The sequence below is a fragment of the Fusarium redolens genome (assembly GCF_020744475.1).
Source record: "Fusarium redolens strain MPI-CAGE-AT-0023 chromosome Unknown BKA55scaffold_15, whole genome shotgun sequence".
Lineage (NCBI taxonomy): Eukaryota > Fungi > Ascomycota > Sordariomycetes > Hypocreales > Nectriaceae > Fusarium > Fusarium redolens.
Window position 1 is genome coordinate 787,602 of NW_025763678.1, and position 17,137 is coordinate 804,738.

At 49.6% G+C, this 17,137-nt stretch overlaps 7 protein-coding genes across 7 annotated transcripts; 4 read left to right on the forward strand and 3 right to left on the reverse strand.

Moving 5' to 3' along the window:
* Window positions 1-496: 496 nt before the first annotated feature.
* On the reverse strand, window positions 497-2,250 carry BKA55DRAFT_666408 (nucleotide-diphospho-sugar transferase). The gene is made up of 3 exons (XM_046197773.1): window positions 1,460-2,250; window positions 817-1,409; window positions 497-764 (listed from the first exon to the last, which is right to left on the reverse strand). Exons 1-3 carry the CDS (start codon window positions 2,100-2,102, stop codon window positions 696-698), a joined length of 1,305 nt encoding a protein of 434 aa, XP_046045541.1. The 5' UTR covers window positions 2,103-2,250; the 3' UTR covers window positions 497-695.
* Window positions 2,251-2,972: 722 nt separating this feature from the next.
* On the reverse strand, window positions 2,973-4,730 carry BKA55DRAFT_741609 (uncharacterized protein; the record flags this gene model as incomplete). The annotated part of the gene is made up of 2 exons (XM_046201477.1): window positions 4,351-4,730; window positions 2,973-3,362 (listed from the first exon to the last, which is right to left on the reverse strand). Exons 1-2 carry the CDS (start codon window positions 4,411-4,413, stop codon window positions 2,973-2,975), a joined length of 453 nt encoding a protein of 150 aa, XP_046045542.1. The 5' UTR covers window positions 4,414-4,730.
* BKA55DRAFT_578112 (major facilitator superfamily domain-containing protein) lies at window positions 4,731-6,904 on the forward strand. The gene is made up of 5 exons (XM_046193666.1): window positions 4,731-5,464; window positions 5,512-5,566; window positions 5,613-5,672; window positions 5,721-6,249; window positions 6,297-6,904. Exons 1-5 carry the CDS (start codon window positions 4,869-4,871, stop codon window positions 6,791-6,793), a joined length of 1,737 nt encoding a protein of 578 aa, XP_046045543.1. The 5' UTR covers window positions 4,731-4,868; the 3' UTR covers window positions 6,794-6,904.
* Window positions 6,905-7,567: 663 nt separating this feature from the next.
* On the forward strand, window positions 7,568-8,866 carry BKA55DRAFT_597136 (glycoside hydrolase superfamily; the record flags this gene model as incomplete). The annotated part of the gene is made up of 3 exons (XM_046196037.1): window positions 7,568-7,617; window positions 7,667-7,768; window positions 7,819-8,866. The coding sequence occupies 3 exons, from the start codon at window positions 7,568-7,570 to the stop codon at window positions 8,864-8,866; spliced, it is 1,200 nt and encodes a 399-aa protein (XP_046045544.1).
* Window positions 8,867-9,238: 372 nt separating this feature from the next.
* On the forward strand, window positions 9,239-10,878 carry BKA55DRAFT_543205 (uncharacterized protein; the record flags this gene model as incomplete). The annotated part of the gene is made up of 3 exons (XM_046190564.1): window positions 9,239-9,408; window positions 9,468-10,590; window positions 10,639-10,878. The coding sequence occupies 3 exons, from the start codon at window positions 9,239-9,241 to the stop codon at window positions 10,876-10,878; spliced, it is 1,533 nt and encodes a 510-aa protein (XP_046045545.1).
* A 1,055-nt stretch (window positions 10,879-11,933) lies between these two features.
* Window positions 11,934-12,451, reverse strand: BKA55DRAFT_520162 (ubiquitin family-domain-containing protein; the record flags this gene model as incomplete). Its single annotated transcript, XM_046188394.1, has 2 exons — window positions 11,934-12,020; window positions 12,074-12,451. The coding sequence occupies 2 exons, from the start codon at window positions 12,449-12,451 to the stop codon at window positions 11,934-11,936; spliced, it is 465 nt and encodes a 154-aa protein (XP_046045546.1).
* A 444-nt stretch (window positions 12,452-12,895) lies between these two features.
* Window positions 12,896-13,957, forward strand: BKA55DRAFT_578120 (ribosomal protein S26e). The gene is made up of 4 exons (XM_046193667.1): window positions 12,896-13,095; window positions 13,240-13,367; window positions 13,436-13,538; window positions 13,705-13,957. Exons 1-4 carry the CDS (start codon window positions 13,073-13,075, stop codon window positions 13,802-13,804), a joined length of 354 nt encoding a protein of 117 aa, XP_046045547.1. The 5' UTR covers window positions 12,896-13,072; the 3' UTR covers window positions 13,805-13,957.
* The last annotated feature ends 3,180 nt before the right edge of the window (window positions 13,958-17,137 follow it).

Genomic DNA, 17,137 nt, shown 5'->3' on the forward strand with positions numbered 1-17,137 from the left:
CGTCTTTCACCAGCCCTTTCTCAATCTCCTTTTCCCAGCCGCTGCTTTCACTTTCACCCTCACCATCCCCTTTCTGCTCAGACTTATCCGCATCTGCACTCCCCTTCTTATTCTCGATCTGCTTTCCCGCATCATCAAGATCCTAATCCCTCTTCTCCTCAATCTCCCTCTAAGCTCTCTCAGCATCCTCCCAAGTTTTCCTCGCACGCTGCTCCGCCCTCTGCCCCGCCAATCTAGCTCCTTCTTCCCAGCCTCTAGAGCTTCTGGCAATCTGAACCTTCTGCTCATATGCCTTTTTCGCAAGTGTGTATCGTGTCTTGGCCCATTCGACGAGCTCCTCTGTGCTGTCTTTGACAAAACTTCTAAGTTTTATCCCAAGTGATAAAAAGACCTAGATAAATTTAGTATAAACTTGGGTAAATTTAGTATAGATTTAGTAGACCTTTGGACTAGTCTTTTTTGGCACCTTGATTCACCGTCTGACCTTTTCTTGCTCCCTGAGGCGACGAATGTATATCACAGTATGTATCTGTAGTACTACCCCTAGTCCCAGGCTATTGGGACTCGCCAACGCTCAGTAGTTCCCGTCCAAGCGACTGTCAATACCATTCATATTACTCATTTTATTCCTTTTTGCTACTAATAAATCACCTTCAACATTATACATCCCAAGATATACCTAAGCACATGAAGTGTCACATAATCCTCTTCTCCATTCTCTTCCAATGTATCCATTTCTGCGTTCCAAACGACTCACAGACTCTCTGCAACTTGTCAGCAAACCCCAGTCACGGAATCCTGAAGCATTAAACTTACCTCTCTATTATCCCTAAAATCCGTATAAAGCCCATTCCATATCTCCCTCTCCGCACAGGTCGTCTCATTCGTAGCACAATCCGGCTGGTTCTGCAATCTCACCTCGGGATCATTAATCCACGGTTTCGGAACAGGCCAGTCCGAAAAGTGCACAAACTTGGCCTCGTTCAGCACAGCATTAGGATCCCACTGTTCCCTCTCACTACCAAGATACGCTGCATGATCTTTGCCTCTAAACTCCGCCGTGAGCATATCGTACTTCCTGTGAGGCAGAATAAGAGCGCTGTCCAGATATAAACTGTTAACGATCTCCATGTCGTAGTCGTTTGGTCCGATACTGTTCATCTTTTGGACGATTCGCTCGAATTCGACTTCGTCGGGTTGGATTAGCATTAGTTGGGAGGAGAGGATCTTCTTGGGTGGGTTGTCGTTGTAGAGCCAGTATGCGCGGGGCATTGCGACGGGGCAGGGAGGAAGTTCGAAGAGTTCGTCCATGTGTTGGAGGACCGTGCTGTCTGAGTCGAGGGAGAGGACGCGTTCGTATTGGGTTTGGTTGAAGGCGAGGAGTTTGGTGAAGGAATCGGCCCAAGTTTCTAAGAAGAGTCAGAGAACAACGTGAAATGGGATATTGTGATGGAAGTACCGTCTTGTCCATCGCGGTGTTGGATCTCAATGGGCTGAAGAGTGACATTGTACTCATCTCTTGCCCTGATCAGAAGCTTTCCTCCATGCGAGCTTGAGTATTCAGCCTCTGGGTCAAGCATCTCCTTCGGATACATCAACAGTCTATCCGCTCTGCTTCCCAACCGATGCAACGCCTCAAAGATCATGACCGAGTTGCACAGATAATCCTCATTCGTCACATACTGAATGTAAGCGAACCTAGACCAGTCGCCCCCATCATCGCTGGTCTCATTCTCATACTTCCCACCATTCATCTCCTGAAGATCCTCCTCATCCCAATCACCATCATCTTCAATGTTAACAAAGGGTAGTACCTCAACATCATCGGCAAAGTCTCCAATTTCGCCCTTATTCTCAAGATCTTCGATATGCGCTGCTGAGGTTTGACGAGGTGTTGGAACGGCAGTCGTGTCGAATGTCGGGGTGTAACCATCGGCTTCTTCTTCAATTTCTAAGGCGTGATTCTTCCATCGTCCGGGGTCGGGTACAACTGCGTTCGAGAAGAGGGAGAGTTTTATCAGGAAGTAAAAACATATCGTGACAACGGTGACGGCTGGTAAGATCCTGCAGAATCGCGACATGAGTGTCGCGGCTACACCCATCTTGTATACCTAACTCCGCGACAACGCGAGAATTAGATTGTAGGAAAGGATCGTGTCACAGCTAGAAAGGAAATAATAATTGAGATCAAGGCATTTTGCCGTCGTGGACAGGAAATAGGGACTCGAGGCAAGGGAGGAAAGAGCCAAGTATCAAGGGATTAAGTTTGATGAATACAACCCTTTGCAAGGCTGATGTGAAACCATGTCTTACAGCCAACTAATCAACATCCTTTCTGTAGATCAATGGTATTTAGAGACATGAAATATTAATTGATGTGGTATATCGTATTGGACATCATGCCAGATATTCGTATGTCTCAGAACGCCAAAAGAAACGAAAGAAAGGGAGACCCCAGAAAGGGACTCGATAGCGCGATGCTTCATTCCAAGAAGATAAGGGGTCCAAGATCACACTCTCCCTGACGAGAGACTCAAGGATCTATTGTGTAGGAATAAGTTTGGAATGCGCCGTCCCATGTGTTCGGCCGTCTTCAAAGCAGAAGAAGTCTCGGTGGTTGTACACGTCAAATCCTCCATGAGCGATACTTGAACCAAATCGAAGAAACACAATTTTTGAACGCATAATTAAGTCGTTCAATTGACGGCTAAGATGCGCAAGTTCTGTAGGCCCTGTTTAAGAATTGATGGCTTGCAATGCGCAGTTCCAACCCGGCGCGAGATGTAGACCTTTTCTGGGTTGACTCAAAGGTGCTCAATTGATCTACGTCGTCTGCAATAAATCACCACCATATAATATAACGTATTTTGTCCTCCTTCCTCTTTACAGGATAATCTTTTGTCTTACATAGTTCTATCTTATGTGTTCTCACGATATCCTCTCTCCTGACCTCGCGCTCCCAGTACTCTCACTCACAGGATGGAGCCATTGACTTCATCGTGGAACTCTCCGACCATGGATTGGGCTGAGGTAAATGCTACTAGCATGTCGTCCACCATAGCTATAATTGCATTCTTGATTCCTTCGAGAGTGATATTTGCGTCTAATCGGTAGCCAAGGGTGTTGTTCATCTCAAGACGAAGACGAAGATTGGTGATGGAAGTGCTGAAAGCTGTACCGACAGTCGATATGTACAGATTCATCTCATCGTTGGAGATACGTTCAAATGGTCCAAGAAAGGCGCATTTTAGCCAACTTGATGGGCCGGTATCCTGGATTTTTGTATCGTTTGTTGGTACAACAGTGATGTTCTTGCCGCGGCTATCAATCGTGACATTGAACTGCGTTGGTTCAAAGTTGGCCTAACACCGTGTACTGTTCAAGAGCTTGTAGAAACCTCCAGCTGCGAAACCGATGTATCTACTACTAGGAAAACCCGAGATATTGTGGTCTTTGAAGTGCGCAACTCCCATCGCCACGATGGGTAGTGATAACGAGAGATATACAAGTATTACAATCAGAAACAATCAGAAGAGAAGAAGCCAATGAAGCCTGTACTTTTATCCATAATTATTAGTAGATACAGACAATATGCAGCACAAACTGTAGAATTAAGAATTACAATATACAGTCACACCAGTGAGAGGAGCGAGATCCTCCCCTCTCGAGTTTACAGTGTTAGTTCTTCATACCATGAAATCTATACCTTACAGCATCATGTACAGAGGTGCTTTCGTGGCGAGATGTAGCCGCTATGGTTGTCATGCTTGTCGAATCATAGTGTGTTGCGAAGTTGAGAAGCGTGTATGATGCTGGGATTTACTGCAGCGGGATGGTGCCGGCGCTTATTTTGTGTGGGAGGGGCGGGAGGGATTGACAAGTAGGATATTTAATGAGGATGCATGGGATTTTTAGTGGAAGTGGGTGGAGATTGATAATCCAACGTTGAAGAAACGGCCGGACAGAACTGTCTGGAGTGTGTCGAGTTCAAAGTCAGCGTTGAAGTCGATTGCCGAACATGACCTGAAGTGGGAAGGATGCGAACGGTGAACAGAACCAGCGGGTAATTGGTTGTGAAATTAATGTCATTTGCAAGTTCCTATCATATGCACCTCTACTTATATCTCTGCCGTCTTTCTTCTTTCGTATTCTCAAGTCCCCGTATGCAATTTCGGTTATCGTAGTCGGCTTGGAAGGCATCTAGATCCCGACCCTGGAGGAATCCACTCGATGACCCAACCTCTTGGCCTTGATTGGCATCACGGGATGAGAGGATACAGTGTCACTTGACCCAATGTTGCCTCTATCTCAAGTGACAAAAAGCTTTAGTTTAACTTAGTATAGACTTACTGAGCCCTTAGAGTAGTCATTTTTGGCACCCTCAGAAGTCTTCTTGCTCCCTAAGGCGAACATATATGAGCATTTCTTCGCTCATGTTCCTGATACTGACTTGAACTGTCTTATCTTCCTTGATCAGATTGTTGTGATACCTCAAACCTTGATTGAAGAAGAGCTCCTGTTTCATTTTCGTACGACAAAGTCCGTGATAATTTTCCTTTTCAAGTAAAAAGACATACTCAAGTGAAGTCTCATATCTCTCATCATAAGCTCTCTCACCCTTCATTGATGACTTTACCAGCGGTTGGATTGGTCGCCCACCATCCCACGTGTGTCCCGCCCATCGGAATTACAGGGCCCAGCACGCCATAACCTCCAGACCTGCAGGGGCCACACTCCCTAAATCGCAGCCACACCGACGTCACTCTTTGTTCCACCAAACCATCTTACACGATCCCAACGATAAGAAACCCAAACAAACAAACAAACTTTGTCAACAAAAAGACTCGCCCGTCGGGGTTGGAGCAACCATGTTGTCAAGGTTTTTCAACCGCTCGTATGCAGCAGCCATGTCGTCCCGTGGAGAGTACCAACCCCTCCCAAGCAATGAACCGGAAAACACCATGGAGGGACAAGATGTCAGAGCTGGGAATTATCGCGATGCAGCGGCTATGCTGCTTATCAAAATGGGCCGCTCGCCAGATGAGCAAATCAACATTTCACCAGCCGACGATGCCCGTATTCTACGACGTATTGACATTGCGTTGCTCCCCCTCATGCTCTCAGTATACTTCCTCCAAGCCTTAGACAAAGCAACATTATCATACGCCTCAATATTCGGCCTTATCGAAGACACCAACCTCGAAGGTGATCAGTACTCATGGCTCGGCAGTATTGTTTATCTCGCACAATTAATAATGCAACCACCTCTCGCCCTCGCGCTGGTCAAGTTACCCATAGGTAAACTCACAAGCGCCATGGTGTTGGCGTGGGGAGTTACGCTTGTTCTCATGACTTGGGCTAGTAATTTCAAGACGTTGATGGTTGCGAGGTTCTTTTTGGGCGCGTTTGAGGCTAGTATTGGACCGAGCTTCATTGCGGTCACCCAGATGTGGTGGAGGAGAAGGTATGTCTGATGGGTTGATGGTGTGAGATGGTACTAATGCTTTGAAGGGAGCAGACGTTGAGAATTGGATCGTGGTATTGCATGAATGGGTTGACGTGGGTGGTAAGTATACTGCCCCTTGTTGATGGTCATAGCTAATGCTTTACAGCTTGGAAGTCTTATCACTTATGGGCTTGCACGTATCGACTCCAAGATGAAACCCTACCAGGTATACCACGCTACCTCTTTTTCCGTGTTGTTGGACTAACAGATGCAGATCATCTTCCTTTTCTTCGGCGCCATCACTGTCGGAGTGTCCTTCGTCATGTTCTTCTGGATGCCAGATTCACCTACCGAAGCCAAGTTTCTCACCGACGAAGACAAGATCATTGCAATCGAGCGTCTTCGCAACAACCAAATGGGCGTCATGTCTCGCGAGTGGAGGATGTCCCATGTGGTTGAGACACTGAAGGACCTCAAGACATGGTGCTGGGTTGCCATGATATTCTGCATCTCAGTGCCTTCGAACGGTATCTCGACATTTGGACCTCTGATCATCAAGTCATTTGTGTCGGATCCCTTTGAGACGATGTTATTCAACGTTCCTGTCGGTGTATCGCATATCATTGCTGTGTCGGGGAGTGCTTATATCTCCATGAAGTGGAAGCTCAAAGGCCCAGTCATTGTTATGCTGTGCATCCCTCCCATCGTTGGATGCGCCATCCTTTTACACTTTGCGCACAATGTTGAGAACAAAGGGGTATTGTTAGTAGGCTATTTCTGCTTGTGCACATACACTGGCATCAGTAAGTATCCTCATCCATCTTGTCACATTCTCTCTAACAGCATTCAGCACCCTTGATTTACTCATGGTCATCACAAAACACGGCCGGCGACACAAAGCGCAAGTCCACATCAGCACTCATCTTCATCAGCGCCTCAGCCGGCAACATCGTCGGTCCACTCCTCTACTCCCCCGACGAAGCACCAGCTTACACTCGCGGTCTTCGCGCCAACCTCGCACTTTACATAATCGTCATCGCTCTCGTCGTGGTAACTTCTCTACACCTCGCTCGATTAAACAGACTTCACAGCCAACGCAGAGTCGCGCTTGGTAAGAGTGCCGTGCTTGTGGATCGGAGTCTCGAGACGGCGGAAGAGGCGGAGAGGATAGAGCATATGGAGAGATCATTGCGTGGAGGGGTACTGCGTGAGGCGGAAGAGAATGAGGATGATAGGGTATCTGAGTCGGGAGATTTGGAAGGGGACAGGGCGGGTCGGAAGGATGAAGATAAAGGTTTTGGTGATATCACGGATTTGGAGAATGAGGATTTCTTGTTTGTGTTTTGATACCCTGGCACAGGAATATTCAGTGACGTTACGACTGTTCACATAGAGGCACAAAGATTCAGCATCACATTACAGCTTTCTTTAACAATCCAAGGTCAACGATATTGAAGTATTCCTGTGCTATTCTTGGGCTAATCCGCCAAGCTGCCAATGCCGTTCAGTCCCGTCTTCTGGTGCGTTGTCCAGCTCATGCATTTACCCCAGCTGCCCAGCACTCGGGGCGCGAAAAAAGCCCGAGATCTTGCATGACCAAGTTAAAAATAACTAGCCAGAAATTTGCAAAAGTTTGCCCAAGACTGCCTGAGTATTTCTGTCGCTTATCAGCGATGTTACAAGGTTTTCTTACCCCTCTAGCCCGGTACGCAAGAACAAGTAGCATTGCCACGATTTTAGCACCGCCACTCTTGGCCCCCGAACCAAGTCAAGCCGCAGATGACGACGCAAAAACATGGATTGGAAGTTGGACATCAAGAGCTGAAACTGGTCAGTGAATTGCTGAGTAAGAGGCTTGGATGCCTCCACGTTTCTTATATCTGACTATTTGCTTGCTACCTGATGCCTCATTAATTCACTTTGTTATTCACTTGTTCTTTGAAGCTGAAGTGATTCCCCACTTTCAGCCCCTCTAAGTGCCCCTCCATCATCACGGATATTCCACAGAGACAACGAGCTGGGTATTGTACCTGGTCAAGTGTCCTTCTTATAGCCTCTGTTTTCACTGCATTGATCGCAGTATTTTTATCAAGTACTTTTACGTCTATTACTTCAGTTAAAATGGGTGGTGGTCCTGAAGGGTTCCGCACCGTCGCTTATTTTGTCAATTGGTATGAAACTACCCTGTATCGAGACTTTGAACTCAGCTAACGAGAACAGGGCCATTTATGCCCGACAGCATCGTCCTCAAGATCTTCCCGTAGAGAACCTCACACATGTTCTCTACTCATTCGCTAATGTCCGTAGCGACTCTGGCGAAGTGTAGGCCACACCCAACTCTCATCTCAATGCGCCCCAGCTAACATCCTCAGCCATCTCACCGACTCATGGGCCGATACCGACATTCACTGGGACGGCGACTCCTGGAATGACCAAGGCACCAATTTATACGGCTGCATGAAGCAGCTCAACCTTCTTAAGCGTCGTAACCGCAACCTCAAGGTTCTTCTCAGTGTCGGAGGATGGACATACAGCAGCAACTTCAAGGCTCCTGCCAGCACACCCCAAGGACGCGATACCTTCGCCAAGAGCTGCGTTGACTTGCTCAAGAACCTTGGTTTTGACGGCATCGACATTGATTGGGAGTACCCTCAGAACGCCGATGAAGCTAGAGACTACGTTGAGCTGCTCGCTGCCGTTCGACGTGAGATGGATGCTTATGCCCAGACTTTGAGCCAGCCTTATCATTTCGAGTTGACGGTTGCGTGTCCCGCTGGTGCGCAAAACTTCCAGAAGCTTGATATTCGCGGCATGGATCGATACCTTGATTTCTGGAATCTTATGGCCTACGATTATGCTGGATCTTGGGACTCTGTTGCTGGCCATCAGGCGAACTTGTACCCATCTCCCGACAACCCCCAATCAACACCCTTCTCTACATCCGCTGCCATTGACTTCTACGCTCGCAGCGGTGTATCCCCTGGAAAGATCGTTCTCGGCATGCCTCTCTATGGCCGAGCTTTCCAGAACACCGACGGTCCAGGCCGCCCCTACCAAGGCGTAGGCGAAGGAACTTGGGAAGCCGGTGTCCACGACTACAAGAAACTTCCCCTCGAGGGCGCTACAGAGTACGGGGACAGGGCATGTTGTGCAAGCTACTGCTACAACCCTCAGACACGAACCATGGTCACATACGACACGCCGCGAGTTGCCTGGGACAAGGCGGAGTATGTCAAGAAGTGGAAGCTCGGAGGTGCAATGTGGTGGGAGAGCAGTGCGGATAAGACGGGCGAGCAGAGTTTGATCACGACAGTTGTGAATGGGTTTGGTGGCCAGGGTGCGCTTATGAGGCAGGATAATTGCATTGAGTATCCTGCGAGCAAGTATGATAACTTGCGAAATGGGTTCCCAGACAATTGAGGCGAAGTGGATTTGGTGGGTCAAGGAGTAAGATGAGCGTTGATGATTGAATGGACGCTTTCTTGCTGGAGAAGAAACATAAGTAAACGAATAGTATGAATAAATCACGGCCTCACAAGGCTGCATCAACAAATAATATTGAGTTTACGGATGCTTTTACATGCTTCGTCTCAAAATTTCGTCGAATTCGATGCTGGCCAGAATCATCCACGTGACCATTCACTAGCCACACCAGCCTCAAATGGTCCGTGCGCAAGCTGCCAGAAAATTTCCACCTGGAAAAAAAGTGTGAAAATCTTAAGCCTCGAGCCATCACCAAACCCATTCGACGCGGAATCATTCCCAATTGCGGCACCGGCAGGGAACGACAAGATGTCGCACATCGACTACGCTCTATACGAATCCCCCGTGGGCTATGCCCTCTTCAAGGTGGTGCATCAGCAGGATGCGGTGGGCCTGAAATTGAAGGAGACTCAGGCCGCCGTCAACGACCTCGCCAAGTTCGGCAAGATGGTCAAGCTGACCAATTTCAGCCCTTTCAGGTATTTTCAACTCGGCTGTATGGTGCTGGTGGAAGCGCGATAACTGACACTTCAAAAAGGGGTCACGTCGAGGCTCTTGAGAACATTAACCTCGTCACTGAGGGTATCGTCTCGGACTACCTCAAGTCTGTCCTCGAACTCAACCTTCCCCAGACAAGCGGCAAGAAGACCAAGGTCGTCCTCGGTGTTTCCGAGAAGAACCTTGCTGGCGCGATCAAGGGTCTCTTCCCCGGCCTCGAGTGCGAGACTGCCGATACCTCTGACATTGTCGGCGACATTATTCGCGGTATCCGACTCCACGCCGACAAGCTTCTCGGCGGACTCAAGTATGGCGATGTTGAGAAGGCCGGTCTGGGTATGGGTCACGCCTACTCTCGTGCCAAGGTCAAGTTCAGCGTCACCCGCAACGACAACCACATCATCCAGGCTAGCGCGACCATCGACTTCCAGGACAAGGGCGTCAACCAGTTCTTCATGCGCGTTCGCGAGTGGTACGGATGGCACTTCCCTGAGCTCGTCAAGATTGTCTCCGACAACTACACTTACTGCAAGCTTGTTCTTGCCATTGGCGACAAGAAGAGCTTGAATGATGACAAGCTCCACGATATTGCTGCCCTCGTTGGTGAGGATGGTGAGAAGGCTCAGGCCATCATTGACGCCGCCAAGGTCTCCATGGGTCTCGACATCTCTGCTGCTGATCTTGAGATTGTCCACAGCTTCGCTGAGGCTGTTGTCAAGCAGGCCGACAACCGCAAGTCCACCTCCGCCTACCTCGAGAAGAAGATGTCCGACATCGCCCCCAACCTGCAGACTCTCATTGGCACTCCCGTTGCCGCCCGCCTCATCTCTCACGCTGGTTCTTTGACCAACCTCTCCAAGTACCCTGCCTCCACTCTCCAGATCCTCGGTGCCGAGAAGGCTCTTTTCCGTGCTCTCAAGACCAAGAGCAACACCCCCAAGTACGGTCTCATCTACCACAGCAGCTTCATTGGCAAGGCTGGCCCCAAGAACAAGGGTCGCATCTCTCGATACCTCGCCAACAAGTGCAGTATGGCCAGTCGTATCGACAACTTCTCCGAAGAGCCCTCAACCCGCTTCGGTGAGGCTCTCAAGCAGCAGGTCGAGGACCGATTAGAGTTCTACGCCACTGGCAAGAAGCCCGCCAAGAACGCCGATGTCATGGTACGTGAACTGAAGCGCAATCACTGATAAATGCTAACTGTTTTGCAGAAGGGTGTTATGGACATCATCGACGACGGTGACGATGCTGGCTCCGACGAGGAGATGGCTGACGCTCCTGAGCCTGAGTCCAAGAAGTCCAAGAAGGATAAGAAGGACAAGAAGGAAAAGAAAGAGAAGAAGGAGAAGAAGCGCAAGAGGGATGAGGAGGAAGCCCCCGCCGTGAAGGAAGTCGACGGCGAGAAGAAAAAGAAGAAGAAGAGAAAGTCCAAGGCTGCGGATGACGAGTAGAGCTCTTCCTATTGTTTGAGAGCGTCTGGTTTATGCTGTCGCGTCGACAGAACGTTCTAGGAACCACGGATAATGGGAGATGCATCTTCAGTCATGATAGACGTTGCGCAAGGGTAATCGGACTCTGGTCAACGATGTCTCCCGCCCAGCAAATCTCCTCGCGCGGAGTCACACGACTCGCTCCAACAGAAGCAGGATGACGAAAGCGAATGATAGCGTACGCGGGAGATCGGCTTCCAGGGCCCTTGCGCAACTGTTTGAGGAGTTTTTGTAGGATCTTGATCTCTGGCTTATGGCTTTTGGGCGTTTGAGGGCATTTGGCTTGATTGTAAAAGACTGTTTTTCACTACGAGGGAAAACTCATACCCTTTGTTTACAAAAACATGCAATTCACTGAAGACTACATTTATCGTGATTGTGACTTTGAATGTAGGCCATGGACAGCTGTGAGTTTAGGCTGTCGAGCATCGTGATGCAGATGAAGACATGTGGTCCAGCGCTGTTGTACGGTGAGACAGACTCAACAGAGTAATTGAATGAGGGCCATCTATCGCTGACTTAGGTCATCTGAGATCCTCTGCTCTCCACTCCTCCATGTCCGATTTCTTGGTGTTGAGAACATGCCCCACCAGGGCAAACGAGGCTCTGGCGAGATAAAAATTTCACCAGTCGACACCAAGAAATTCATGCGAGGCTGCGAAATTCAACTGATAAGGATTGGTGCGAATGAGCGGTTACAAGGGTCTTGGCAATTTTACTGTGAGTGTCGAAAAGCTGGAGAGGGACATGTTCAATGCGGACGCAGAAGGCGTCAGAGAGTGGATTTTGATGAACTGTTTAGGTGGCAAATGGCCATGGCAAGCAGACAAACATATTCATACAGGCAAAGTCACAGGGGAGCAAGGTTGTGTGATTTAACAAGTTTGTCGTCTCAATCAAGCATGCATTATCTCAGAAACCGGATGTGCTTTATGCTACAAAAGCCCGTCAACGCCCATTTTTGGCACCCAATCCGATCCGTCATCAATCCCAATTCAAGTCCCTTGGTCATGCATTTATTGCTTGTCGAAGACGTAGGTGAGGTGGCAGCGACCACAGTACTGGCGGTCCTGCATGGCAGCCATGAAGACACCAGCGCCGCACTAAAAGGGTCAGTTCCTGTCTTGTCACAAATCAAGGGTGAGGAAGGGCTTACGGTGTCGCTGGGGCACTCGCGTCGAAGTCGCTCGATCTTGCCATCAGAGTCGACCTTGTAGTACTTGAGAACAGCCAGCTTGGTCTTCTTGCGCTTGTGCTTGATCTTCTTGGGGGTGGTGTAGACCTTCTTCTTGCGCTTCTTGGCCATACCACCACGGAGGCGGAGGACCAGGTGGAGGGTGGACTCCTTCTGGATGTTGTAGTCGCTCAGGGTGCGTCCATCCTCGAGCTGCTTGCCAGCAAAGATGAGTCGCTGCTGGTCAGGGGGGATGCCCTCCTTGTCCTGGATCTTGGACTTGACGTTGTCGATGGTGTCGGAAGACTCCACCTCAAGGGTGATCGTCTTCCCCGTGAGGGTCTTGACGAAAATCTGCATCTTGCCTAACTGAGACGGTTAGAATCCAGGTCCGAAGAACGATCGTGTGCATGGCTGCTGGTGTTGTGTCTCATTGCGCGATGTCTCGAGTTTTTCTCGAAGATGAACGGAGTGGCTCAAAGTCGATAAAAGCGTCGAGTATGCGCGCAGAGAATTGCGATTCGAAGAAACAAAAGACAATCCTCAAGTGAAAGGCAATGAAGCCCTCACAGAGACGGGTATTTGCAGCATCTTTCAGACGTACCTCGACAATAAAAACTATTGCCTTCCTAAGCAATCCTCAGATGGTGCGAATTGGGGTTGAAGAAGATCGGCTTTTGGTGGAGGGCGGCGCCCGCTCAGAAATTACAAGCACCCATCGAGCAAGTGGGGTCACATGATCTAGGGTTTTCACTTTCACGGCCCTTGCCCCTCGCTCAACTGGTGCGGTGGATCCGCTGAGCTCAGCTGTCTCTGTAGGAAGACTGGAGTGCTTTGCCCTACTGCCCACCAAACGAAAAAGTGGACTCGCCTCAACGTCAATCGACAAACGCACATTTCAGAGTGCGCCTCTTCTCTTCTTCTTTTCCTTTTTCTTCACTTGCGTGGACCTGAATATTTACATCAGCAGCAACCGTCAAAATGGTCAAGAAGAGAAAGAACAAGTACGACTCCCCCTCCTCCGCCTACAATCGCATTGCATCCTGTCGCGGACGAAGACGAACAACGCCAACGTCGCGATGATGCTCGACAACGATTGAACAGCACATCTTGCACACTTGAACCGAGTTGCTAACAAGTTTTTTCAGCGGCCGAAACAAGAAGGGCCGCGGCCACGTCAAGCCCATCCGATGCAGCAACTGCTCGCGATGCACCCCCAAGGACAAGGCGATCAAGAGATTCACCATCCGCAACATGGTTGAGTCTGCTGCTATTCGTACGTCCCTCTCTCCTCTCTGACGATACTCTTTCGCCTCGGAACACTCGCTTACAATCAATTCACAGGTGACATCTCGGATGCCTCCGTCTTCGCGGAGTACACCGTGCCCAAGATGTACCTGAAGCTGCAGTACTGCGTCTCTTGCGCCATTCACGGCAAGATTGTCCGGTACGTTGTCCTCCCCGGGAGTGTGACAACTGCGCCCTGGTTGCGTATGTGCTTCAGATGAGCCTTGGAGTACTTTTGAAACACACACTCCCAGCCTGTTGCGCAGTTGATGCCACACTCCCAGTACGTTCTCCCCAGACCTTTGAAGCTGACCAGAATATTATAGCGTCCGATCCGTTGTTGGCCGCCGCAACCGTGCCCCTCCCCCTCGCGTCCGCTACAACAAGGACGGCAAGAAGATCGTCCCTACTACCCCTAAGGCTTAAATGGGTTGATATGGCTTGTCTTGGGATGGAGTCCGGTTATGATAGCAGCATTCAAAAAAACATGGATGGGATGAATACCTTTGGGATTATGAGTCTAAGAGATTCCAAAATTCAATCGGACGACGTTTGATGTCCACACGTCATTGACAAACATCTTGCTGTTTCTCCTTCGCTTTGTGTGATTTATGTGACTGTCTTTTGGCTTTAATGTTAATTGCATGCGACCGGGTGTCGCGTCGCTTCCAATGACCTGCTGTAGATGTGCGTCGAAATGTTCCCATTGCGCAGTCTGTGGCCAGGCTCATAAGGCCGGTGGGCCAATACCCAATTGACTGTAACATTTGATGTTCTCTATTGCTTCGGGGGCATCTGGAGATCATTTTGAAGTCATCCATCCTTTTTCCATGCGCATTTCCGTGTGATGTGCTGCAATTCAAGTGCTTGTAGTTTATTGTGGTGAATACCATGGGCCAACGTGAGGTTATGCCCAAATTCGAAATGACATTTCTGCAACAACCGGCTCATTGTGCACCAACGATTAGACAGTAAAAGTCAATCGACGCAGAAAATAAATTGCTCGAACAAGGCGATGTCAAAAGAAGATTGTCCAACGAATTAACTCCTCCTTCTGCTGTCGATTGCTCTTTCAATAATATACACCCAATCTACCCTAAAACCCTACATCAAACTGCTGCACCAAATCAGTTCCATTCTCCGAACAAGCAAACGCATCAACACAAACACCCCCACCACAACAACTTCCCGTCAAGCACAAATACCCATCTCCACAATCCTCATCAGCCTCACAGCTCCCCTTGTAATTCGTACACTCCGTCCACTCAAACGCAATCCCTACACCCGCAGCACTCTTACCGCAGACACATCCCGTGCCGGGGATGATGGCGTCGCGGGGATATGAACATGTATCGCCTTCTCCTTCTGCGACGCTGCTGTTGGGACAGCAGGCGATGCGTGATGAGTCTTGCACTGTTATGTTGTAGGGTTTTGTTGATTCGGGGGCCCAGTTGAGGGTTGTTATTGCGGGAATGCGTGCTGCGCCGGCGATGAGGGTTAGATTGAGGGGGATTTCGCCTTCGTGGAGGGACTGACAAATGTCGTTTTCGAAACTTCGGTGAGTGTTGTATACGTCGATGTAATCTTCCAAAGCACCTTGTGAAGTCTCTGTGCTCTTGGTGAAGATTGCTCCAAGAGCTTGCCAGAGTTGAGTGTACGCAACGACGGCTGCATCGGCTTCTTGTCTCGCTCTGCCGCTCGACAGACCTTGGTTGGCGAGGTCTTTTCGAAGCTGTTCAGGGTCAACGATATCTTGTCCCGATTCTTCAAGCGTGGTGACGACAGTGGACAGGTCTGGACAAGCACCACCGAATGGATCTGTGCTGATGAAGTCGATGACCTTGTTCTTGATCGCCAACTGACATCTCAAAGATCCAGACTCAGATCCCGGAAACGTACACTCAAAGTCCCAACGACCTGTATCATCATAGACAGCGACATCTGCACAGACTGTATCGCCTACAAGAAGCTGAGGATACTGCCTGAGCGACCTATCAACGGCATTGCCGCATTGATCATGCAGGTACAGAACCTGACTGAAGTCCAAGTCCTCGGCGCGCTTCTGTCTAAGTGCAGCACATTGTACGCCAGCCAAGTCGGCAATCTGCTCGTACATATCGTCAATCGAGATCGATATGTCATACGTGCAGTTAACTCCCGAGAAGTGAATACCCTCCGCATCAAGCGTGACCAAATACCCGTTTGTATCAACGACCGAAAGTCGTCCCCGATGAGAAATGTCGACATAGTAAATCCCGCCTTGTTCATCACGAACAGTGAGATACAGCGGATTAACGCCATCCTTCTCAAACTCAACAGACTCGATGTACGGGATAGGAATTGAGACGTTGTCTTCTCGAAGTCTGGCGTTGTACAACAGCGATCGACGGGTGGAATCACCATCTAGATCGGGGAGAGTGTAGCATGTTTCTTGCGAGATGGCTGCGGTGCGTGTAACATGGGTGAAGTTGGCAGCAGGGAACTCGGGAATGCTAGTTGTTGTTGCGTTAATACCTGATGACGCGGGGCCGTTGGAGGCGCCGGACGTTGAAGTTGCAGCCACAGGACTCGAGAAGGATGTAACGGTTCCAGTGCTTCCTGGCGCAGAGCCCGTCGTGTCACCACTCGGAACAAGACTTTCGCTGGAAGTAGTGCTGGGGATTTCGGTTGAGACTGTAGGAAAAGGAAGACTTGGGATTTCGGAGGTTGGTACACTGATGGTTGGGAGAGAGATGATGCCTGAGATGGACGACGTGATGTTCCAACCGATACCACCGCTCTTAAAACTGCTGGTAAGAATCTCTGACTCTGTCGGAAGAGACACGATTGACCCAGACTCAGATGAGCTGACTGTCGCAACAGAACCAGAAACCCCAGGTTCCCCAGTTGTTGTATTCCAACCAGTCACCACGGTGCCACTTCGGGCCGAGCCTGACGTTGCTTGAGATACTGTCGGCAAAGATACACTTGGGAACGGAACCAGCGATGACGTCCCAGTCTGAGATATACTGATCGTTGGGACGGATACATTCCCTCTAAGCGCAGAAGTGGTGCCATTCCAGCTCGTAACTGCGCTGCTACCTGGCCCCGAGCTTGTTCCACTCCTAGGCTCAGTCGTGACCGATTCACTCGGCAGCGGCAGTGTCGGAAAGGGCAACGTCCCAGTTCGAGTTGTACTGATAGACGGTATAGTGACGTTGACCCCTGGTGCGGTAGTGCTGTTCCAACTGGGGAACTGATTACCACTTGTCTCCGGGCCTGTTGTGAGAGTGTCGCTTGGGAAAGGCTGAGTTGGAAATGGAATGAATGTTTGAGATGGGGATATACTAATGGTCGGTATGGTCACATTGCCACCGGATGGTAGAGCAGTATTGTTCCAGCTTAGCGAGATACTACTGCCCGATGCACCCGCAGCAGACGACAATTGACTCGGCAGTGATACCGTCGGGAACGGTATGAAGGACTCACTGGATGTACTGATGGTTGGTACTGAGGAATTACGGCCAGGAGGTAGAGAAGTGGTGTTCCAGCTCGGAGCGATACTACTCCCTGATGCTGCTTGCTCCGAGGATGATGAACTTGGAAGTGATGCCGTCGGGAACGGGACAAATGACCCGCTGGAGGTACTGGCAGTCGGTATCGAGGTATTGCCACCTGAAGGGAGAGAAGTGCTGTTCCAACTTGGAGAAAAACTGCTCCCTGTTGTCGCCTCTGCTGAGGATGATGAAACTGGGAGTGGTACCGTTGGGAATGGCACAA